This window comes from Sarcophilus harrisii, chromosome 2 (genome assembly GCF_902635505.1).
Source record: "Sarcophilus harrisii chromosome 2, mSarHar1.11, whole genome shotgun sequence".
In the NCBI taxonomy this organism is placed as follows: Eukaryota; Metazoa; Chordata; class Mammalia; order Dasyuromorphia; family Dasyuridae; genus Sarcophilus; species Sarcophilus harrisii.
In genome coordinates, this window is record NC_045427.1 from 651,917,433 (window position 1) to 651,942,333 (window position 24,901).

At 39.9% G+C, this 24,901-nt stretch overlaps 1 protein-coding gene across 1 annotated transcript; it reads left to right on the top strand.

Moving 5' to 3' along the window:
- Positions 1-1,483: 1,483 nt before the first annotated feature.
- LOC100926187 (lipase member K) lies at positions 1,484-24,805 on the top strand. The gene is made up of 11 exons (XM_031949390.1): positions 1,484-1,795; positions 5,872-5,987; positions 8,833-8,950; positions 9,852-10,050; positions 11,207-11,316; positions 12,472-12,608; positions 18,574-18,720; positions 22,010-22,081; positions 22,732-22,803; positions 24,180-24,458; positions 24,614-24,805. The coding sequence occupies exons 1-11, from the start codon at positions 1,777-1,779 to the stop codon at positions 24,803-24,805; spliced, it is 1,461 nt and encodes a 486-aa protein (XP_031805250.1). The 5' UTR covers positions 1,484-1,776.
- The last annotated feature ends 96 nt before the right edge of the window (positions 24,806-24,901 follow it).

Sequence of the window (24,901 nt, forward strand, 5' to 3'; positions counted from 1 at the left end):
AAAGTCTAAATGATGAAAAATGCTATCCAACCCCTTTCCCCGCCCCTCTGCCCCCCAAATTGATGATGCCTGAATATAGACTGAAACATACTTTTTATATTTTCTTTATTTTTCTTGAAAATTTTTTTCGGGCTAGTCTATACTCTATTTTACAACATGACTATTATGGAAATGTTTTGAGTGACTATGCATGTATTACTTATATTAAATTGTTTGCATTTTCTATGGATGGGAAGAAAGGAGAGAACCTGGAACTCAAAGTTTTAAAAACAAATATTAAAAACTGTTTTGACCTGTAATTGGGGAAAATAAAATACTTTTAAAAATTTACAATCTGGAAGTGGAAAAAACCAACCCTGAAGCATTACATAGATTCATTTTGTAGGAACTAAGGAAATGGGGTCTAGCGCGGGTAAATTTTAATGGGAAAAGAAGGAAAAATGGAAGAATGGAGAGGCTTTAGATTGTGGTATTACCAGAAAGGGTACATAAGGAAAAGAGCTCTGAGCAGCTAGGGGCCAAGGTTAGGGAGTTGTGTGTGCTAGGGATTGGAGAAGAGAAGCTGGTACTCAAAACAATCAATAAGAACAGAAATATTTTAGAAATAATCTGACCTACCTCCAACTTCTGCCTAACTGCCATGAACTTTATCAAGTAAACGTCCTTCTTTGGACTTCAGGGTCTTTATGATCAATCATTAGACATTTGTTAGGCATCTACCAAGTTAGCATAGAGTATACAATATAAAAGGAATTACTCCCTGCCCTCCAGAAGCTTACATTCTAACCCTTGAGCTGGTCTCAATTAAGGACATGACTAAACACATATAGATCTCAGAAAATTTTACAACATGGGGAAAAGATACTAGTAGCTAGGGGTGAGGAAAGAGCAGGAAGTTTAATATAAATCTCAAGCTGATTCTTAATGGAAACCAAAGATTCTATGAAGTGGAGATGAAGAAGAAAGGTATTGAAAGGATGGAGAATAGTAAGTGCAAAAGTACAGGAGATGAGAGATGGAGAGTCATGTGTGGATGTGTTAACTTCTAAGGTCTTTCTTTAAATCTAAGATTCATCAGTAGGCATGTCAACAAGTCTAGACATGTGAAGGGGTGATAATATTATGTGTAAGAATAATATTGGGGTCACAAAATTTTATATAATTGAAATGAAGCAGTGTACTAGACCTAGCTAAATTGTACTGAACCTCTATATTTACAAGGTCTCCCTTGGTAATTAAAACCAAATGGTCTACGTGCAAATTTGAGCATACTAGACAGCAGATGACGCTGACATTCTTCATACATAATAAGAGAGAAGTTAGCTCATTCCTTCTCATAAAACTGCTCTCGTTTGAATTTTGTAATTTTCGATGTAGTTTCTTCAGCCTGGAAGTCCTTGAAGTTGTAGGAGCCAAACCTTTCTGATTAAACATTCTCAAATGTAGCTTTGATTTGTTTTCCCTTTCCCTCGGATAAACTCTCCGTTCCCAAACTGCAACAATGTAGACCCTGAGAGTGAAGTAATTTCCTCGAGGACTATTTAAGACCCAGATTCATTGTGTCGGACAGCCATGTTGGTGAATAGAGAGGATCCTTGTTGAACAATTATTATCCTAATAGAATTCTGAATTTTAAAAAACCAATCCTCTAATAAAACCTTATTACCAACAGAGTTAACCACACAACTTTGAGTGATGCCCTTTATTTGATCTCAGAGTGTGGCATCTTGGACTCTGTTTCTGGTAAAAGAGCTTTGTCTCAACCCACTGACCCTCATGGATCCAGTTACCAGAGGTAAGAGAACTTAATTTAAATAATTAGTGAAAATTTTGGATTTTGAGCATTTTTAATATACCAGAGATACTTTTGATTTCCTTATCTGAAAACTTCATGTTCTTATCCTTTGACAACTTATCAAATGGGGTATTAGTTATATTCTTACAAATTTGACATAGTATCCTATATATTTGAGAAATGATACTTTTATCAGAGAAACTTCCTGTAAATGGTTTTTTCCTTTAGTTTACTGTTTTCCTTCCATTTTTGACTGTTTTGTTTGTGCAAATTTTTAATTTAATGTAAACAAAATTTTTCAATTTGCTTCCTATAATGCTCTATCACTTGTTCAGTCAGAAAGTCTTCCCCAAATCATTTATTTGGCATATTCTCTGCTTCTTTGATTTGTTTATATCATTTTTTCTTGTTTTATTGCTATAACTAGCATTTTTAATACAACATCAAATAATGCTGGTGGTAATTATTTACCTTCTGTTGTTAGAAAGGCTTTTAGCTTATCTCTATTACAAATAATGTATGTATATAATAATTTTACATATCTGTATTGCATATATATGTCTTTGCATGTATATTTGCACAATGTCTTCTGACTTTGCATCTTGATCTTCTATGTCATCATAGCAGATTTTTATGGTCAGGTTCTTTTTGTTGTTATTTGCTCATTTTTCCACCCTATTTTTTTTTTTTTTACTTTAAATTTTTTGTTAAGTTTGGATTGTGCTCTTGGGATGAAGAGGGTCCTATCCCAAACTTCAGGTATTTCATGCTGCTATTTTCAGAACTTGTTCTGAAGTATGCATGCTTTTGCTGCTTGGTGTTTGATACAAGGAGAGCTGTGGTCACTGTTCTCTTGGCCTGAGCTCTGATCTTTAATCAGAAGTGGACTATGCTTTCCTGCAGCCATAAGTGCTAGTTCTCCTCTTGCCCATGGAACTATGACTAGGGCTTATGCTCCCCTGCAGCTTTATGAGTTAGTCCTCTTTTCTGCCTTGTAACTGAGACTGGGACTCCTACTCCTTTGTGAGAGACCACAAGTGTTCTTCTCCATAGAACTGAGACCTTGAACTGCACATAGTCAGTACAACAGCTTCTTGCCCCCAGGGCCAACAAAAGGTCTCCTATAATTTCTTTCTAGCCAGTTGTCTGACTCCCTTACTATCCCAGATCAGCAAACTCCCCAAAGCTGCTGTTGCCATTGTTTCCACCTCCAAGGCCTGCTGCTAGTATTGCCACCACATACACTATATGTAGGCCATCCTCTTCCTCACAGATTTGTCCTGCCAACCTCCTAAGCTGTCTTAGACAGGGAAAAAATGTCTCAGAGCCCACAAATTCAATTTTAGGCATTATTTTAAAGTTGTTTAGAGAGGAATATTGGATAATTCAGCCGAATTGCTGCATCTTCTCCATCATCTTGACTTTGTCTCTAATTTCTAAATATATCTTGTTTGAATTTTTCAATATTACTGTATTTTAGTTTTTTTGTAGTTTTTATTGTTTTCCAAATCCATATTGCTTGGCAGAGTACCTGGGTATTGCTGATTGATTAATTGGTTGAGTGACAGGGTAGGATCAAGAAATATTATACACATTTAAACTAGGCATTGATCCATACTTAACGCCGTACACCAAGATAAGGTCAAAATGGGTTCATGACCTAGGCATAAAGAATGAAATTATTAATAAATTAGAGGAACATAGGATAGTTTACCTCTCAGACCTGTGGAAGGGGAAGGTTTTTATGACCAAAGCAGAACTAGAGATCATTACTGATCACAAAATAGAAAATTTCGATTATACCAAACTGAAAAGTTTTTGTACAAACAAAACTAATGCAGACAAGATTAGAAGGGAAGCAATAAACTGGGAAAATATTTTTACAGTCAAAGGTTCTGATAAAGGCCTCATTTCCAAAATATATAGAGAATTAACTCTAATTTATAAAAAATCAAGCCATTCTCTAATTGAAAAATGGTCAAAGGATATGAACAGACAATTCTCAGATGAAGAAATTGAAACTATTTCTAGTCATATGAAAAGATGCTCCAAGTCATTATTAATCAGAGAAATGCAAATTAAGACAACTCTAAGATACCACTACACACCTGTCAGATTGGCTAAGATGACAGGAAAAAATAATGATGATTGTTGGAGGGGATGCGGGAAAACTGGGACATTGATTCATTGTTGGTGGAGTTGTGAACGAATCCAACCATTTTGGAGAGTAGTTTGGAACTATGCTCAAAAAGTTATCAAACTGTGCATACCCTTTGATCCAGCAGTGTTACTACTGGGATTATATCCCAAAGAGATTATAAAGAAGGGAAAGGGACCTGTATGTGCACGAATGTTTGTGGCAGCCCTTTTTGTAGTGGCTAGAAACTGGAAACTGAATGGATGTCCATCAGTTGGAGAATGGCTGAATAAATTGTGGTATATGAAAATTATGGAATATTACTGTTCTGTAAGAAATGACCAACAGGATGATTTCAGAAAGGCCTGGAGAGACTTACATGAACTGATGCTGAGTGAAATGAGCAGGACCAGGAGATCATTATATACTTCAACAACAATACTAGATGATGACCAGTTCTGATGGAACAGGCCATCCTCAGCAACGAGATCAACCAAATCATTTCTAATGGAGCAGTAATGAACTGAACTAGCTATACCCAGAAAAAGAACTCTGGGAGATGACTAAAAACCATTACATTGAATTCCCAATCCCTATATTTATGCACAACTGCATCTTTGATTTCCTTCACAAGCTAATTGTACAATAATTCAGAGTCTGATTCTTTTTGTACAGCAAAATAATGTTTTGGTCATGTATACTTATTGTGTATCTAAGTTATATTTTAATATATTTAACATCTACTGGTCATCCTGCCATTTAGGGGGGGGGGGGGTAAGAGGTGAAAAATTGGAACAAGAGGTTTGGCAATTGTTAATGCTGTAAAGTTACCCATGTATATATCCTGTAAATAAAAGGCTATTAAATAAAAAAATAAAAATAAATAAATAAATAAATAAATAAAAAGCCAAAAAAAAAAAAAAAAAGAAAAGAAATATTATACACATTTGTTAAAAAAAAATAAAGCTAACTATACTATTTACCCACCTACCTGGTAAATAGTATAGTTAAATAGCTAGAATCCAATTCTTCGGGTATTCTACTATATATCTTTCTGCTATCTCATGCAGATGCTCTGTCAATAAAAGGTGTGGACTTAATTGCCTAAAAGTGCCTTCTTCTAACCCTTCAAAGTTCACTGTGTAGATATGACTGACTCTGTGATGAATGGAATCATGATTCTGGGCCTCTTTTTTTGTTGTTCCTTATTTAGAGAACGATATTACTTTAGAAGGTCAATCTTGGCATTGTTATCCTGAAAGACTATGGGAAATTGTCCTTCTTATGAGAAACTTTGCTTTCTCTGAACAGAACCATCACCTAACTTTCTGTAACCATATCCTGTTATTTGTTTCCAGATATATTCTAACCATATCAGTCCCTGCTTAATCAACTATTAGTTATGCTTATGTTTCTCATTGTCTTCTGAAATAAATGTGAAAGATCCCCAGGGAAGAACTGGCCCCATTAGGGCCTCTTTGGCCTGGTTCTCCTCCTGCATTTTGGGAATAAATATACAAGAAATAGAAAGTACTTAGTTGATTCTTGACCTTTTGTCTGAATTTTTTTATAAAGCATTTCATTCAGATACTTCAGAACTAAAACTTACAAGCTGAAGTACTTTATAAATGTTAGCTATTATTTCTACTAAGAAACATTTCAAATGAAGTCAGCTAGATGGTGTTGTGAATAGAATGCTGGTCCTAAAGTCAGAAAGACGAGTTCAAATATAACCACAGACACTATCTATGTGACCCTGGAGAAGGTAAACCTCTGTTTACCTTAGTTTCCTTGACTACAAAATGGGGATAACATCTATCTCACAGGATTGCTGTGAGGATCAAAGCCTCTTAGCTTAGTACCTGGAACACAGGAAACATTATATAAACGCTTATTTTCTTTAATGTTAATCACTAATCAATCTCTGTTTCTCTTTCAGGCAGGCATGAAATTTGGTGCCTTTTTGCAGCTGTCTGTTGGACACTTGTTTTCAGAACTGCTAATGGAGACATTAACAGTAAACCCCTGCAGAATCCAGAAGCTAGCATGAACATTGTAAGTCATGTTAATGAAAATGTGAAGGGAAATACTATGTGGGTTGGGGTGGAGTGAAGAGCTACACTGGTAGTGGGGTGTAGTGAAAAGAGAAGTAAAGTTGGCATCCAAGGGCTGAGGTGATTCTGAAACTGATTCAAACTCCATTTCCTCTGCTCGGCTGTCTACTTTGTCACCTCTGTGTGCCTCAATCAGATCTTCCATATATATGAAATATATATATATATATATATATATATATATATATATATATATGTATATATTTAAAGAGAGGGAGAGAGAGAGAGTCCTTCAAATACCCTAACCTCTAGGTTCCTCAATTTGCTCATTCCCCATAACCTCCAATATATCACAGCTACATAAAGAGATCAAATCAGTCTTGTCTAAAAAAGAAAGAAAGAAAGGGAGGGAGGGAGGAAGAAAGAAAGATAGAAGGAAAAAAGGAAAGAAGGAAGGAAGGGAGGAAGAAAAAAGAAAAAGAAAGAAAGAAAGAAAGAAAGAAAGAAAGAAAGAAAGAAAGGAAGGAAGGAAGGAAGGAAGAAAAAAGAAAGGAAGAGAAGAATGGATGATAGAAGAAGAAAGGGACAGAGGAAGAGAGAAAAGGAAAGGAAAGAAGAGGAGAAAGGAATAAAAAAACAACAACAAAGAAAATCGTTTTATCTACCCTTTGAGTTTATTAATCATCTGGAGGTGGATCCCATATTTCATCATGAGTCCTTTGGAATTGTGGTTGGTCATTATGTGGATTAAAGTTCCTAAGTAACTCAGAGTTTGTTGTCTTCACAATATTTTTGTTACTGTATAAATTGTTCCGGCTCTGCTCACTTTGCTTTGTATCTCATCTTCAATTGCTCTCTGTCTACTGACTTCTTTCCTGCTATCTACAAACACACCTATGTCTTCTTAATTTCAAAAAATCCTCACGTGATTCTTCCATTCTTCATGTTATCTCCTCCTGTTCAACTTTGACTTTCTTGAGAAAAGCCATCTACAATTGTCGCCTCTATTTGCTTGCCTTGCCATCCCTCTGTTGTAAAAACCATCTATCTCCTGGCTTCCAATCCCATCATCTAACTGAAGTTTCTATCTCCAAAGCTCCTATATCTTTCCCTTCTTTTATGGCTAAACTTTTTGAGAAGCTTTCTACAGTGATTGCTTTCACTTTCTTTCCTCTCACTCTTCTTAGCTCTCTGTAGACTGACTTCTGACCTCATCATTCAATGATTTCTTAATTGCCAAATTTAAGTAGCTGGAATATTCATTTATTTGCTGCTCATGACACTGCTAGTTACACTTTTCTTAATGCTCTCCTATCTCTGTTTTGGGACCTGTTCTTTTTTAAAGTGTGCCCCTCCCTATCTGACCAATTCTTCTCTGTTTCCTTTGCTGCATCTTCATCTTCCAAGACATCATCCTCCACTTCTTATTCTTCCCCCTCCATCATATTTATTCTTGATTTCACCCTGGTCATTATTTCTCAAATAAGCCTCTCTTTCTCCTCTGACATAGCCCCCATTCTGGCACAGGTTCTCATCAACCCCTGCCTGGGGTCTTGCAACAGCTAGCAGGAGATCTATCTGCTTCAAATCTTTGCCTCCTCCCATCCTTTCAAATTGATTTTCCAAAGATTTTTGGGACCTCTATGAACTCCCCTAGATCCTTCTCAGCTTCATGATCCAATATAAAATCCTTTCTTTTGCTTCTAAAACCCTCCATAGTTTGGTCCCTTTAGGCCTGCTCAGTCTTCTCCCACCTCAGTCCCTCCTCCCCATCTAAGCACTGTTTGGCCAGTGACACTGGCCTGTGTTTCACCTCCCACAAGGTAGACTTCTTGTCTCTGGGATTTCACATTTGTCCCTCGTGTCTATAAGAATCCCCCACCCTTCTCTCTGCTTCCTGGTTTTCCCAGTTTCCTTCAAGTTCCAACTCACATCCCACTTTCTGCAAGAAGCTTTATCCAATTCTCCCTCCATCTTGCATTGCTAGGGCCTTCCCTCTGATGTTCCTTTACACCATATTTATCTTGTCTGTATGTGATTGTTTGCAGTTTGTCTTATTAAAATATGAGCTCTTTGAGACTTGGTTCTGCTTTTTGTCTTTTCTGTATCCCTGCCTTGTATCTAGTGCAATGCTTGGCACAAAGTAGGCACTTAATAAATGCTTATTGACTTTATTTAACTTCATTGGGCTCTGCTGCTTATTCCTTGGGGATACTGAGCAAGACATTTAACACCACTGAGACCTCAGTTTCCTTCTCTGTAAAAATTAGGGCCTGTCTAAGGTTTATTCCAAGTTTAGAGTCATATAAACTTCTTCCACGTTTAGAAGTTTAGATAGAGAGCATATAAATGCTCTGAAGCTTGTTATTTATAGCTTGGGTTTCCAAAGTCAACATGGCTGTGGACAACCAGAACCTCTGGAGAGGGGGAAATGTGAGTTATTCCTTAGGCACATGAGTTCATTCCAACTCTGCTAGTTGCTACGTCTGTGACCTGGGGCCAATTGCCTCATTTCTGAGTTTCAACACCCTAATGGGTAATGGGGGAATAATATTTTCCCTTCTTGTTCATGGTGTTGTTATGAAGAAAATACTTTGGAAGCCATTAAAAGGCCTCTGGAAAGCTGTCCATCGTAACCCCTGTTGTTCCTCACTCAGTCTTTAAAGACTCTCTCTGCATGTCCCTTATCCAACAATGCCCCTTCCTTCTCTCCAAAGGCCGGCCCAGGGCCTTTCTCTTTTGCCTCTGCTTCTTTCTCTGTATGCCCCAGAACGCTTGGGATTCCTTGCTTTAAGAAGGTTCAGCCAGTAGCACCAAAGTGAAGACTTTTTCTTCCTTCCACACAGAGCCAGGTTATTTCTTACTGGGGCTACCCCGGTGAAGTATATGATGTTGTAACAGAAGACGGCTTCATTCTTGGGCTTTACAGGATCCCCTATGGGAAAGAACACTCTGAGAGAAAAGGTAAGAGGCACCATGTCAGGAAACTCAGGTGAGCAAAGGCCTAGAATTCACCTGGGGGAGGAGGTAACTTGGATGTGAAGGGAAGGAAGAGCTCTGGACTCCAGCAGGAGCGGGTGGTCAAATGCCATTTACTAATTATGTAACCATCTCAATATAGTTTTAGGAAGGTTCAGAATATCAATAATTCACACAAAGAAATAAGACACACAAGACAGTAGAGCGAGCCACGTTTATTAAGGAGACATTTATAAAATCAAGGGCAATCAGGGAGCATGGTAGAAATAGGGCAGGTTCCCTTGACCCTGGGTGAAATTGGGTGCACAAAGTCAGTGAAGTCCACAGAATTGTATAGGGTCCTTATCTAGATCAAGAAATCCCAGGCATTGGGGAGAAAGAATAAGGAGTCTAGACTACGGACTGGTGCAGATTCATAATAATTAGGGTGGGGTGGGGAATATTCTTGGAAAATTATGACTAATAATTCCAGCTGAGCTTAGGCAGGAAAGGGACTTTTGGTTCTTACTACTGGCCTTATGCTGACAGAGTAATTTAAGGAAGAACTTCTTCAATGAGTAAGGTAAGGGAGGTTCCTGGGGCCATTGCAGTGACCAGGGCAAATCATTGGATCTAGAGACAATATGGCACATCAGATAAGGAATGGGATCAGAAGCCATAAAGATCTAAGCTCAGATCCTACCTTAGATCTCACTGGCTGGGTGATTCACCATCTAGAAAACATGGGCTGGGACCATATGAACACCCAAGTCCCTTCCTATACTAAATCTGTGAGATGAGTAAGAATATCTAGACATTTAGACTCCCTTAGGCAGCAGATGTCAGAGGGGATTTGGACGTGCTTTTGGAACGTGGTTATGAGATGCATCTCTCCTTCGTTTTGCAGCTCCAAGGCCAATTTTCTATTTGCAGCATGGGATGTTTGTGTCTGCTAAAACCTGGGTCACAAATCCACCGTACTCCAGCCTCGCCTTTACTTTGGCAGACTCGGGTTATGACGTGTGGATGGGGAACAGCCGGGGGAACACTTGGTCCCGGAAACATGTGCGCTATTCTCCAGAATCCCCAGAATTCTGGGCTTTCAGGTAGAAAAGGGATGATGTTTGAAAAGGAGATTCTATTGGGTTTCCTAAATATGTGGAAATTTTTTTCTTTTCCTAAGGGGGAAAATATTATTATAATGAATGCTACGGATCATTAAGAGAGATTCTTTGGAGTAGAGTTTTAAAAATGGATAGTAATTCAACAGGGACAGAGGGGGAGGATGACAGTGGCAGAAACTTAGCATCAGCAACAATACTGGAGATCTCCTACTTAGGGACCCTGGCTTATTTCATCCCACAGGCAGTCCCAAGTACCACACGCAGAGAACCTGAAACATGTGATCTGGAAATGAGTACAGAAACAGACATACCTGATGAATGCCCCTTTTCTTTTCCTTCCCCATGAACTAAGAGGCTCTGTCCTGTTTAGGGCTCCCTTCACCAGGTGGCAGAACCATTGTTATTGGTCTATGGGCTCTGCACTGGCTAGTAATCCCTAAAAAAGGAATGGCCCAAGTAAAGGCCCATTTTTTTTTGATGTGTCAGTGATACATGGGGAAATCCTTACTTTGAAAGCTCTGTGATTGAGTCTGAATTATGGCCTGCATTCCCATTTCTCAGAAGCACAAGTTCTTACTTGCTTCATTAATCCCACCCACTGTTCATTAAGTTCCTGCTTGGGTAGACACTGAAAAGAACTAGACAGATAATCAAGATGAATAAGTGGATCCTGCTCTCATGAAGGTGCAGTCCAGAAGGGGCTCAGGAAGGCTCCTTGGGGTGCTCGAGGTCTATGAAGTAGTCCACATATGTGGACATTCAGAAAATGACAGTGTCTTCTCCACTGATGATATCTGTCTTTAATGTCGCATCATCATGGTGTGGAGGTCACCTTGGGCTCTTAGAGGCTCTGGAAGAATATCCCTGAAGCCAGCAAGAACTCCAGGAGAGGTCTAATTGTGGTCTGAGGACCAGCACAGCCACGTTCACCAATGTTCAGACTTAGAAAGTGGCCACGAGGCAGTGATTTTTAGCTTTTTGAAATCAGTCAGTCAAGACCTGGGGTAAAGGGATTGGAAGGAGTAAAGAGCCATCCCATTGGACTCATGAGGCCTTGAGTGTGCCAATCATTTAAAAAAATAGAGGCTACAGTCAGCATCCGGTTTCTTTTCTGTCTCTCTTTTTCTCTCTTTTGCAGCTTTGATGAAATGGCTAAATATGACCTGGTGGCCACTTTGAATTTCATTGTGAACAAAACCGGCCAGGAGAAACTGTATTATGTGGGCCATGGCCAGGGCACCACCATCGGTATGTGTAGATCAGTGGGCATCACAAGTATGGACTAAGCCCTTACATGTGCCAGGGATTGTGCTGGATGCTGGGGAAGGAGATTCCAAAGATGTGGGGAAAAGAGAGGGAGGATGATGCTACAGTTATAAACTGAGGGGACTGACTGGAAAGATGGTGGGCACCTTCATTGGGAATGGACAAGTTTGGGAAAGAGCTTGGATGGAAAGACACTGAGATCTATTTTGGACACTTTGAGTTGGACATGCTATGGGATAGCTAATTAAGAAGGTATGGTAGGGGGCAGCCAGCTGGTGTAGTAGATAGAGCACCAGACCTGAAATCAGGAAGACCTGAGTTCAAATGTGATACTTAATACTTCCTAGCTGTGCGACCCTGGGTGAGTCACTTAGCCCTGATTGCCTCAGCAAAACAAAACAAAAAAAAAAAGGGTTTGGTATGCAACTGAGGATAAAGGACGGAAGCTCAGGGTGGAATCATTGGGACTTTGTTACATGTCACAGAGACTTAGGATTCATCTCTCCAGACATGATAATAAATCTGATAAAACCATACAAAGAAAAGATTGAAAGGAGATAAGCCTGGGATTCAGGTCTGGGAGCCAGGCTCATTGTAAGGACATGAATAAGCTGGAAAGGGCTTAAAGAAGGAAGTCAGGTTGGGCAAGGGCTTCCATACCAGGCTGCATGGGGAGTGGAAAAAATTGAGGAGGAAACAGAACTCGATCGAGGGAGGAGGAGTCCTGACAACTGCTCTCATATAGTTGAAGGACCATCATGGGAAAGGTGAGACCACACTTGTTCTATTTGGCTCATGGACCGTTAGGGGGTACCACAGTAGATAGAGCACCAGACCTGGAATCAGGAAGACTTACCTTAGTGAGTTCAAATCTCTCCCCAGATGTTTACTAGCTGTGTGACTCTGGGCCAGTCCCTTCACTTGCTTGTCTCAGTTTCCTCATCTATAAAATGAGTGGGAGAAGAAAATGGTAAACTTGTCAAGAAAATCCCAAATGGGATGAGAAAGAGTCAGACATAATTGAACAGCAACAACGTCTACTCTAGGATGCTCATCCCTACTATCCTTACTTTCATTCTCTGTGAGTAAGATGATTGGAAGAGAACTACCATTAACGAATTGCTTGCTCTCATCCAGCTTTTGCAGCGTTCTCCACCAATCCAAAACTGGCTCAGAGAATTAAGATGTTTTTTGCCTTGGCTCCAGTGGTTTCAGTACAACACAGCAGGGGCCCGCTAAAGACCCTGATGTCTATCCCCACATTCTTATTCAAGGTAAGTGAATCCTGAAGTTATTAAAAAAATAAACTGCATAAATACCTTAACTGACATCATGCAGGGGGAGGGGAAGAATCTCAGGGTCTCAGAATCCATCAGCAACAGATTTCAGATTCCATAGCACAAGCAGTTTCTTGCAAAGGTTCTTTGTCTCAATTTTCCTTGCCAACATCACAGGAACATGAATTTAGAATCTTACCAATCTCTCTGTCTCTGTCTGTCTCTGTCTCTGTTTCTGTCTCTCTCATAATGAGATGTATGTCTATTTGTGGATATGTCTTTATATCAGCTTAATTTCTGAATCTATTTTATGTCCCATACAGAACTTTTATTCTTTCCCAGTTTCCTTCCTTACTTCCACAAAAAAAGGAGAGGAAGCAATTTTTAAGAAAATCTCTTTTCCAAGTTTAAACTCGGATTATAATAATTATGTATATATAATTATTATATTATAATATAATATATATGTAACATATATAATATATAATAAGATTATAATGACACAATGTTAAGTTTTCTGACTTTTTCTATCCTTTCCAGTGATTGCAGCTGCTATGTATATTGTTTTCCTGGTGCTGTTTGCTTTTCTCTGTATCAGTCCATATTGCTCTTCCCATGCTTTTCTGAATTCTCCACATTCATTATTTCTTTTTTTTATAAGTTTATTTTTTAATACACATTGCTTTATGAATCATGTTGGGAGGGAAAAATCAGATCAAAGGGGGAAAACCATGGGAGAGATTAAAAAAAAAAACAGAGAAAAAGAAGTGAATGTAGCATGTGTTGATTTACATTCAGTAGCCTTAGATCTTTTTCTGAATGCAGATGGCATTTTCCGTCCAAAGCCTATTGGGATTGCTGTGGATCACAGAACCACTGGGAAAAACCAAGCCTTTCATAGTTGATCATTGCACTTTCTTCTTGTTATTATGTACAATGTATTCCCAGTTCTTCTCATTTTGCTCAGCATCAGTTTGTGTAAATCTTCCCAAGCCTTTCTATAATCAGCTTGTTCATCATTTTTTATAACAATAATATTCCATTACCTTCATGAACCACAGCTTGTTCAGCCATTCCCCAATTAAAGGCCATCTATTCCTTTTCCTATTCTTTGCTAAGACAAAAAGAGCTGCCACAAACATTTTTGCACACATGGCTCCTTTTTCCTCCTTTATGATTTTTTTTTGGGATGCAGACCCAGTCATGGGATTGCTTGGTCAAAGGGTATGTACAGTTTCATAGCCCGTTGGGCGTAGTTCCATTGCTCTCCACATCATTTCTTATGATGAATATTCTATGGTCATATTCTATTACATTCTTATACTCCAATTTGTTTAGCTGTTATAAGCATTTTGATCTAACCTCATTTTCCAAATAAGGCCTTAAGAGATGAGGGGACTGGCCTAAGATCACTGAGCTAGTAAGGAGTACTGCTAGAACTGGAGCCCAGATTCTCCAATTTCATTCCAGTTTTTTCCAAGACACCAGACTTACATCTTATGAGCAAAGTCAGAACTTTTCCCCTTTTTCCAAAGGAGGACAGGACTGAGATGTAATTTATCCAAGGTTAGAATCCAAGAAATATTTTCGTTAGATGCTCTGCTCCTTTTTTGTGTTTTTAAATTAATTTTTTTTCAATTAAGCATTTGTGTCTTCACTTCCCACATACATACCCAATGAGAAAAAAGGAAAACTATTTATATATATTTTTAAATAATAGCTTTCTCTTTAAATTTTTTCTATCTTTATTTTTACATTTTTTTTGCTTTCTATTTTCAAAATATATACAAAGATAGTTTTCAACATCCACCTTTGCAAAATCTTGTATTCCAAGTTTTTCTTTCTCCCTTCCCCCCACTCTCTCCCCTAGACAGAAGCAATCCAATACATGTTAAACATGTGCAAATCTTCTATACAAATTTTCACATTTATCATGCTGGACAAGAAAAATCAGATCAAAAAGAAAAAAAATGAAAACAAAACAACAAAAAAGCAAACAAAAAAATTGAAAGTACTATGTTATCATCCATATTCAGTTCCCACAGTCCTCTCTCTGAGTGTAGATGGCTCTCTCCATCACAAATCTTATTAGAATTGACCTGAATCAGCTCATTGTTGAAAAGAGCCTCGTCCATCACACTTGATCAACATTATTGTTGCTGCTTAGAGTGTTCTCTTGGTTCTATTCATTTCACTTTGCATAATGTAGGTCTCTCCAGACCTTTCTAAAATCATCCTGCTGATCATTTCTTAGAGAACAATAATATTCCATAGCATTCATATACCACAACTTATTCAGTCATTTCCCCACTGATGGGCAGCCATTCAAACAAACTTCTTCTATTTAACATGTGCTATGGGGCTTTTGGTCCTGGAAGTTTCCCAGCTGAAATCCAGTGGGGCTTAATGAGGTGGTTGAGGGCATGTACCCAGATACTTGGCAGAAGCAGCAAGACTTTCCCCCCTTGCTTCATTCTCTACATATTCTCAGGAGAGAGATTCCAATGGTTGCTGAGACAAGCAGCGGGTCTTTTTAGCTCAGTGCCCCAGTCTCAACTTCTGTTTCTATAACATACATATAATTTGCAAAGCCTTTTCCTCCTCCTCACCACACCCCAAGGCAGCTGCACAGGTGTACTTATTCTCATCCTAGAAATCAAGAAATGAGGGGTGAGATGGCAAAGCCACTTGAGCCAGCTGATAAATGAGTCACTGACCTGATTCCAACACAGGTGCTCCTCTCTGAAAGCAAAGTTGTTGACCTTTTTACAATACCCTTGGGCTTCAGAAATGTGGGTTGTTGTAACTCCCGATTCATCTGTGGGTCTCGTTTTCAGCTACTGTAATAAGAGATGGCATCTTTAGTGATCTGTGACTCAGTGCCCCAAGCTCTGCACTTACACTAACTTGGGTCAATTTAAGATATAGCAGGCCTGAATTATTTCCCTTTGACTTACCTTACTTGGACTCAGAATTTTCTCAGTGAAGCTAAGAATATAGAGGTTTGTCTGGGTCAAAATATAGAGTTAATCCTGCAATTAGAGTATAGATTGCATCTTGACTTTCATTGATATGATTCAATAGTATCCTAGTTCCTAATGCAAATATCCAAGGTATCAATGGTCACTGAGTAGAGCATTACCTTTATTTCTTATGCCCCTCACCTTTAAATAGAATGGGGCAAAACAACACGACAATTGACAATAGGCAGTAAAAAGTCTATATGGAGCCGCTTCCATTTGAGTGAATACCGCTTCTGACCAGGTGTAGTCACCCAGATTCTTGGTTCCCTTTGTAGTTTTGTACTTCCCTTGCAAGGGAAATGAACTTCATGATGCTGAAGACAATCTAAGATAGTATGGCCAATTGTACAGTCATCCCCCAAGCCCATGTAAAGGGTCACTAGCACCATCCTTAGGGTATCCTAGAAAGAAATAAAGTTATGATTTCTAGTGAGGCAATGTTCCAAAATCCTAGTTAAATCCTTTCTTCACAGTGCTATGTTATTTGGATTACCCTCAGCAGGGAAACAGATTTGGGAGAATTAGAAAGACAACCTTCCTTTGGAAAGCTCCCATGATCATAGTGATTTTTTAATATTTATCATTTTTTCCTTATGTTTGTAACTTTTACTTGTTGCTCCTACTTTCCTCTCTAAAGACAAGCAAAGCAAATGTATTTTCTTCCTTCAAACATTCCAGGATGCCTCTCACGTCCCATCCAGGACTTTTTGTCTCCAAGTTAAATATCACCATTTCTTTCAGTCATGAATGGCTGTCGGACATGATTTCGATGTCCTTCAATCTTTTTTTTTTTAATAGCCTTTTATTTACAGGATATATACATGGGTAACTTTACAGCATTAACAATTGCCAAACCTCTTGTTCCAATTTTTCACCTCTTACCCCCCCCACCCCCTCCCCTAGATGGCAGGATGACCAGTAGATGTTAAATATATTAAAATATAAATTAGATACACAATAAGTATACCTGACCAAAACGTTATTTTGCTGTAGAAAAAGAATCAGACTCTGAAATATTGTACAATTAGCTTGTGAGGGAAATCAAAAATGCAGGTGTGCATAAATATAGGGAATGGGAATTCAATGTAATGGTTTTTAGTCATCTCCCAGAGTTCTTTTTCTGGGCATAGCTAGTTCAGTTCATTACTGCTCCATTAGAAATGATTTGGTTGATCTCGTTGCTGAGGATGGCCTGATCCATCAGAACTGGTCATCATATAGTATTGTTGTTGAAGTATATAATGATCTCCTGGTCCTGCTCATTTCACTCAGCATCAGTTCATGTAAGTCTCTCCAGGCCTTTCTGAAATTATCCTGTTGGTCATTTCTTACAGAACAGTAATATTCCATAATTTTCATATGATGTCCTTCAATCTAACTGCCCCGTCTCCGGCAACTCCGGCTTATTGATTTCTTCTGGAAAGATGGAATCTCAAACTGCATAGGACATTCTAAATGTTTTCTGACTAGAGCATATGAGCTGTCCAAATCATAACTAGGGTTAAATGGGCAGAACATGTGTTGAAGAACACTGAGAATCTCCAATGCAAGACTAGATAAGCTAAGCGTGAGTTTTGCTTGGATACATGTTGGACTTTGAGAGTCCTTGGGATTTTTTCCAACTTGAAATTCTTGAATCTTCTGTCTGTGGTCCTTGGTCATCTCTCTTGGCTTCTCATTTATTTATTCTGGAACCCAGTATATGACATGACTTAAACTTGTTTAACTCAACCTGACCTATTCACCGTAACCTCCTGATGTTTCCTAGTATTCCTGAACAATCTGGGAAGGCAGAACAGTTTGATGCTTTATCTGGAATAACTGAGTTATGTAATAGTCTCTCCTCCCCTGACCATTGTTAAAGGTCCATGGCTACCATATGTGTGTATTCTAACTGATTGGACAACACTTATTTTAAGGTAAAATGAAGAAATTACAATTGATCCCTGGGTCAAAATATAGAGTTAATCTTAGATAGTTATTCTACAATGGGAATGGAATGGAATGGATTGAGATACCTCCTCATTCACAATCTGTTGGGTATGATAGGCTACCTGAAGGACTTTGCTCCAATTCTTTCCTCCTCCACGCAGTACAATCATAGTCCCTGATCATCCGTCACTGATTACTTTCAGTGAATAAAGCACTAGCTAAGACTAGCATAATAATTTGGACAGCCTCAGCTTCCATGCATTTAAAACAGAAGGGTGGGACTGGATGGTCCCTGAGATCACTTCCAGGTCAGGAAAGGCTTTTTACTTTTCTGGCATTCACTTTCTTCATCCTCAAGTAATTTGTTCTTTTAACCTCCTTCTGGATCTTGAATTTTATCCCTGAGATATTTCTTTTAGCGTCACTTGCAGCTTAGTTCTCTAGGTACCAGAAGTCCTAGAACTAATCTCTATTTCAATGTATTCAGCCTCAGATGACATTGCTATGTCCTAGGTATGACCTAGACAGAGAACTGTTCCTTCTGGCCTTCAATTTCCTTTTCAGTCAAATAAAGAGATTGGACTAATGGTTAAGTTCTGTCTCAGCTTTAGAACTAACTATGATCACATGATTCTATAAATTTCTCCCAGGTCTATTACTATCTATGAGATGTTGGATAAGCCTCTTATCCTCTCTGAGGATTCCCTCAGTTTCCTTATATGTAAAAAGAGAAGTTTTGTCTCAAAATCCCTTCCAGTCAATACTGATGGTTCTTAGCTGCTCTGATTATTTTCCAAAGTGACTAACAAGAGAGAGGGCCTTGGAAAATAGGTGACAAGAAGGAAGAAACAGAATGAAAGCGTGAAGAAAGAAATGGTCTAAACATGTTTTACTTAACCATTTTGAATCTTTCCTGTCTTATCAGGAGGCAGCTCAGGACACCCCCACTTGAAGGATGCTGTAGTCCCAATGTTGTGGTTTTGTCTTGTTTCATCTCCCTTTCCTAGGTTATCTTTGGTAGAAAGGAGCTGTTTCCAAAATCCGCCTTTGGTCAATTCCTTGGCAGCCAAGTGTGCAATCAAAAAGGCTTCAATTTTCTCTGCACAGACCTCCTCTTCCGTGTATATGGATATGATCGAGAAAACATTAACATGGTAGGTATTCACTTTTTCTCTCTTGAAGATGGGCTGCCCTGATCTCCTTCCTACCTTTCTTAATATTATTCTTATTTTATTTTATTTATAGGATCTAATAAGACAGTGTGCTAAAATGGACAGAGTATTAGCAGTGTCATCCGGAGCCGAGTGCCTTGACAGATCATTTCCAGAATTGTTGTCAAGAGTTACTGGGATATAAAAAGCTATAATAAATAAAATAAATAAAAACAAAACAAAACAAAACAAAAAAGAGTTACTGGGAAATATGCAAAGGATCAAAAGAATGCAGAGAAGAAAATTTATAAAACTTTAAAATTCAAAATTGTAAAACAAGGTCATGGGATTGTAGACCCAGCAGGAACCTTGGAATTTGGCTAATCTAATTCATTTATTCCACAGACCAAGTAACAGCCACAGAGAATTTAAGTAGCAAGTAGAATGCTATGAAAAAAAGGAACAATTTAAGAGCTTAAAGAGTTGCATAAAAATCTCAGCTCCATCGTTCAATGGCTGCGTAAACTTGGATGAGTCAAGTCCATAAGGACTTGTAAAGCAGGGATTATGTTTGTCTCCCTCCTTAGACTGGGATTTCCTTGAGAGCAGGGATGCTGTTTTTGTGTGTGTGCTCCTTTCTTTGTATCATCAGAACTTAGCACAGTGCCACCTAGTAGGTGCTTAATAAATACTAGCTGACTGTATCACTGATAGCACTTTGCTGAGCTCTGGGAATATAAATACAAATAGAAAAAGGACAGTCCCTGACCTCAAAAAGTCCACATTCTAATGGAGAAAGGCAACAGAAGAAAGAAAGCTAAAAGAAGGGAGAGGAAAAGGAAAAAGCAGGGTTAGCAGAAAATGAGGAAAGAAGCAAACAAAGAAACAAAGGCATCGCTAGCTTGGGTGTCTTCTTCAAAATGGCGGTTCTGGGATGAATTAGCTAAAAAAAGGGAGAGTCCATAGGAGCAAAGGGTATTCTTAGAGTGAGAAGACCTGGGGTGGAATTAAAGTCTCAAATGAAGTGGTTTCTGGGATCTGAAAATCTGGAGAGTTGGAAGTGTGAGGATGGGCCCTTAAACCCTCTGGGTCTCAGCAAGTTCATCAACGAAGGGGGAACAATAAGGGCCCCACTAGCTCCTTCACAAGGGTTTTTTGTTGTTATTACTGTTGCTTTTAGGATCAAGAGAGCTGATTGATGCAGCTCTTACTTAGAAAGGAAGGACACTTAAATTCGAAGGCACTCTGCAAACCTGATACATTCTAAGTCTTCCCCCCTCCCCATGATGTCTAACTAGGAGCTGTCAATTCAGCACTGGAGCTCAACTAAGATGGATGGATTGTTTTAAACATATATAAAGAGTCAACTGAGCTTAGAGAGTTAAGAGGCCCAGGAGAAAGTTCTGGGGACACCCACACCTAAGAAGCAAAGACAAGGATGACCTGGAAATAGGCCTGAGAACTAGGAACAAGATGTGACAGATAGGAGAGAGATCAAGGAGGACGAGGATTCTGAAACCGTATTGGATTTGTCAGTGAGAGATCTATGATCAACTTGGGAGAGAGTAGTTTTTGTTGAATGTGGATTCAGAAACCGGATCATGAGGGCCTGAGAAGTGAGATGGAGGGAAGCAAGGGGACTCAATAAAAGTAGAGAGCTTCTCCTAGAACCCCATCTGAAAATGAGGAGGAGGTAAGGGCATGATGGGTCAAGTTAAAGTATTTGTTGTTTTTTTTTAATAATGGGGGTGTCTTGGGTGTGATTTTAAGCATCAGAGAAGCCAGAGGATGAAAAGAGATGAGAGATTCCTAAAAATAACCAATGGTCAGACTAGATGACTCCCTTGTGAGTCTCAAATTCAGAGAAAGGATAAAGCAACAAGCAGAGAAAGTGAGAGGGGATGGTCTCAGGGCCACAAGTGGAAATATCCTCCTTCCCAAAAGAGGATAGAAGGAAAAGAGAACTGGGAGCTGATGCTGAGGAGGTCTAGTATTAGGGAGAATAGAGAGCTCAAAACAGAAAGCTTCGTTTCTTTTTTTCTTGGCGAAGGAGTCAATATTAATCAGGGATCTCCGCTGATAGGGAGGGGAGAAGGGATGTAGGTGGTATGAAGATAAGGTTTGAATCAAGCTCAGTTGGGAGCACAATAGAGACAATTAGGAAAGAGCAAAAAAAGATGGGCCTGAATCAGAGCACAGCAAGGAAGAGGACCTGCCAGCATAAGCGTATGATTCCCTCTACCCGATTCTGTGGGACATGCAGCTCCTCTTAATCTCTCGGTTTGGTCCTTTAAATTTTGGGAACTCAGTTTGCCCATCTGTAAAATTAGGCTTTGGGGGCAGCTAGTTGGTGTAGTGGATAGAGCACCACCCTTGAAGTCAGGAGGACCTCAGTTCAAATCTAACCTCAGACACTTAATACTTTCTAGCAGTGACCCTGGACAAGTCACTTAACCCCAATTGCCTCAGCAAAATAAAATAAAATAAGGCATTGGATCATGATATGGGTGGAAAGAAAGCTGTACTTGGAATTAGAAAATGCACCCGAGGTGGAATCGCAGAGAAGGCAGTTAATTTACTTCCCCTTGTTCTTCATCTATAAAATTAAGAAACCACATCTGTTCTAAGGCTTCTTCTAGGGATCATCCTTGTGAAAGAAACAGACTCCAGATGCCCTCCCTACTCCTCTCAGGATCAAGACCGTTCCTGAATCTAGGGCACTCCTCTCCACACCTGGCAGGGTTCCTACATGAGGCAAAGGTGGAGAGAGAATACGTTCCAAGCCTTGGGGATAGCCTGTGTGTGCAAAAGCCAGAGAGAAGAGCTGGAAAAACTGTGTAAATCCCAGAGGACTGATGGGTATCTCAGAGGAGCTTGGCCGAGCCTCCTGGCAGCTGTCTCCTATGTCAATGGTTCACAAGTCATTTCCCACAAGGATGTTACAAAAGTTTCATTCCTCCTTCACTATGTTGCCCACAGCCTATTCCTGACTCTGTCCAGCCTCAGAGAAAGTAAGGGGAGATGTAAAAACTTGGGTGTTTTTGAGTAAGGCCTTTTCCCTTTTGTGCTTCAGTATTCCTCTGTCAAGTGAGGGAGTGGGTGAGATGAGGTGGCAAAAGTCCCTCCACACTCCAAGTGCTGTGATTGGAACCAAGTGAAATGAATGAAAATAGCATCCATCCAGAGAAGGAATGTTGGCCCCCCAAAATCTTCATCCCCTAAAGTTCACTTTTTCCCAAAATGTCCCTTTTTGTAATTAAAAGATTGAGACACGACCTTCTTTCTTTCCCAGAGCCGCCTGGATGTCTATCTGTCCCAGAATCCAGCTGGAACCTCTGTCCAGAACATAATGCACTGGAAACAGGTGAAAATCCCCAAATCTTTGTTAGCGCCAAGGTCAGGTACTTGGTCCCTGAGGACTCTGTGAGAAGAGGGGCCCCATTACTGAGAAGAGGCTCCTCCTGTGCTTGTTTGGCAGCATATAGACCCTCACACCTGCATCACAGGCCTAGAGCATCTGCTTACCTCTCTATGGATATAGAATGGCTCAGTGCCTCATTTGGATATTTTTTCTTTATTACTGGATTCTTCAGGTTGTGGAGGTAGAATAGAAGCAGAGAACTTTGACATGAATTCTGTATAACTGAAGTTATATTTTTTTCTGGTACTTCCTGTAGGAGTAACTGGCAACAAAGCACTTGACTCCCCTGGGCCTCAGTTTACTCATGTGAGAGAAATAGCCTCTGCAGTCCAGATTAGGGTCTTAAAAGACACTCTATATTCCTTCCCCTCCCCCCAAGGCAATTGTGGTAAAGTGACTTGCCCAGGGTCACACAGCTAGGAAGTGTTAAGTGTTTGAGGCTGGATTTGAACTCAGCTCCTCCTGACTTCAGGGCTGGTGCTCTATCCACTGCACCACCCGGCTGCCCCAAGATACTCTATATTTCTTAATGACATTGACAGAAAGAATTTCCATGTCTATCAATAAGATGTTGCCTTCTCTTTCAATTCTAGCTTCTCTATTCTGCAAAGTTCCAGGCTTATGATTGGGGGAACCCAGCTGCGAATATGGCCCATTTTAACCAGGTATATTCCTTTAGATATGGTGATGATTTATGAAAGACCCAATCCCTGGAAAGGCCTTTGAAGACCAAATTGCATGTGTCCGGCAAGCTAATCCTCTGATCCATTTCAGACAATCTCAATGCCTCGATGTCAGGAAGTAGAATTAAGTAATTCCCAATATTCTTCAGCTGTTTACTGTATCTAAGCAGTTAAAGCTAAAAGGGACCTTAGAGATTATCTCATTCTAAATTCTCATTTTTATGTACAAGAAAACTGAGGTTCAGAAAACAATGAGTTATCAGGGTCACAAGGCAGTTAATTTGATCATAAAAATATAGATTTCGAGTTGGGAGAGACCTAGGGACTCAGAAAATCCCAGCATGCTTTGGCAGAGAAGGAAACTGAGGCCTCGAGAGAGAAAGAGGTTTGTCCACTGTGGCATGGGTGGTAAGTGATGACCCGTTATTCAAACCCAAGGCTTGAGATTCCCTGATTTTCCCTATGGCATGGCACCTTTTGATAATAACGACAGTTATACCCTATAAAGTACTTCAGGGTTTGCTAAAGGTTTTGCACAGTATTCTTGCCAGACAGGTGCTATGGTCACTCCCCATTTAAAGACGAGATGAGATGATGAGAAATCTGGGGCAGGATTTGAACATAGGTCCTCCTGTCTTATTGTGCCACCTGGTGAGCCAAGGAGGGCACATCACCTGGACTAATAGTCTTACCAGTCACATCTGACTTCCTCTGTTGTTCAATCAATCAATTAAGAGAGCTCATAGTCAAATTTTAAGGCAAGGCAGGACTTCCAGAGGATGGAAAGAGAACTAGAGGTCAAGTCATTTGATCCAAGTTCATGCTCTGGGGACTGCTCTTCATTCATTCATCCATCCATCCATCCATCCATCCATGTATCCGTCCATTCATTTTTCCATTTATCTAACTGGGAGGGGGGGGCTGTCACATAAAAGAGAGCACAGATAAATGGGTAACTGATTTTGGTCTTTGGGCCTCAGGTAGGGGAAAAAGAGCCACCATTTATTAAGAACCCACTATCTGTGATTATCTCAGTTGATCCTCACAATAACCCTTTCCGACTGATTTTGCAGTTGGGAAAATGAGGCAGACAGAAATTAAATGACTTGCCCAGAGTCCCAAAGTTTGTGAGTGTCTGAGGGTAGATTTGAACTCATTTCTTTCTGATCCATCTACCATGTCACCAAACTACCTCTAGCATCTCATCCATAACACGGGGACAACAATATTTTCACCACTTACCTTTCAAGGTTGTTCTCTCAAATATCCTTTGTCTACTTGAAAGTACCACATGATGCATCACTCAATGGTTCTCCAAGGAGGTAATTGTTTTTTTTTTCCCTTTTAATTGTACTCAGGAGACCCCTCCCTTGTATGACTTGGGAGCCATCCAGACACCAATAGCCATATGGAGTGGGGAACAAGACCGGTTTGTTTCCTCCAGAGAAGTGGAAAATCTGCTCCCCCAACTCCCCAACCTCATATATCACAGGAAGATCCCATACTACAACCACATCGATTTTCTGCTGGGCCTGGACGCACCTCAGGAATTCTTCCATGAAATTCTTTACTTGATAAACACAAAGATGAACTATTACAGACCTTGTGGTTTCCTTGTTTCTGGCTGGGGTTTCAGGGTGGGGAGACAGGAGACACAAGGATGTTCCTCCTGGGTTGGTACATTCCCATCCCTTCCTTGTTGGGGAGGTGGGAAGGGGGAAAAGGCATTTGTTAACAACCACCAAGCAGCAGGTGCTGGACTGAACGCCTTCCCAAATATTGTCTCATTGAGTGGGAAGAGGGATGTGCTGCTCTAAGTTCTGTGGAGTTACTTGGGGCCTTGAAGAAGGAGGCAGCAGCTGGTGTCTATGGCCAAGAGTGGCTAGAAGATAGCCTGGCTGCAGTGGGGGCTAAAGCCCAGAAGGAGAGGCAATGGCTGGGGTTAATGGGAGTTAGGGTATCTTTATTGGTGGAACATAAATAGAAGGGACCTAATGGGGGGCTTGGATCTTAGGGACTTTAGGAGAAGTCTGAGAGCACATGTGTTCAAAGGCAGGGAACTTTGGGTAGAGTTTGTCCC

Coding starts and splice junctions, on each gene's coding strand:
- LOC100926187 (XM_031949390.1), top strand. Junction 8,951..9,851: donor AGAACACTCTGAGAGAAAAG/GTAAGAGGCACC, acceptor TTCGTTTTGCAG/CTCCAAGGCCAATTTTCTAT. Junction 18,721..22,009: donor ATCGAGAAAACATTAACATG/GTAGGTATTCAC, acceptor TTTCTTTCCCAG/AGCCGCCTGGATGTCTATCT.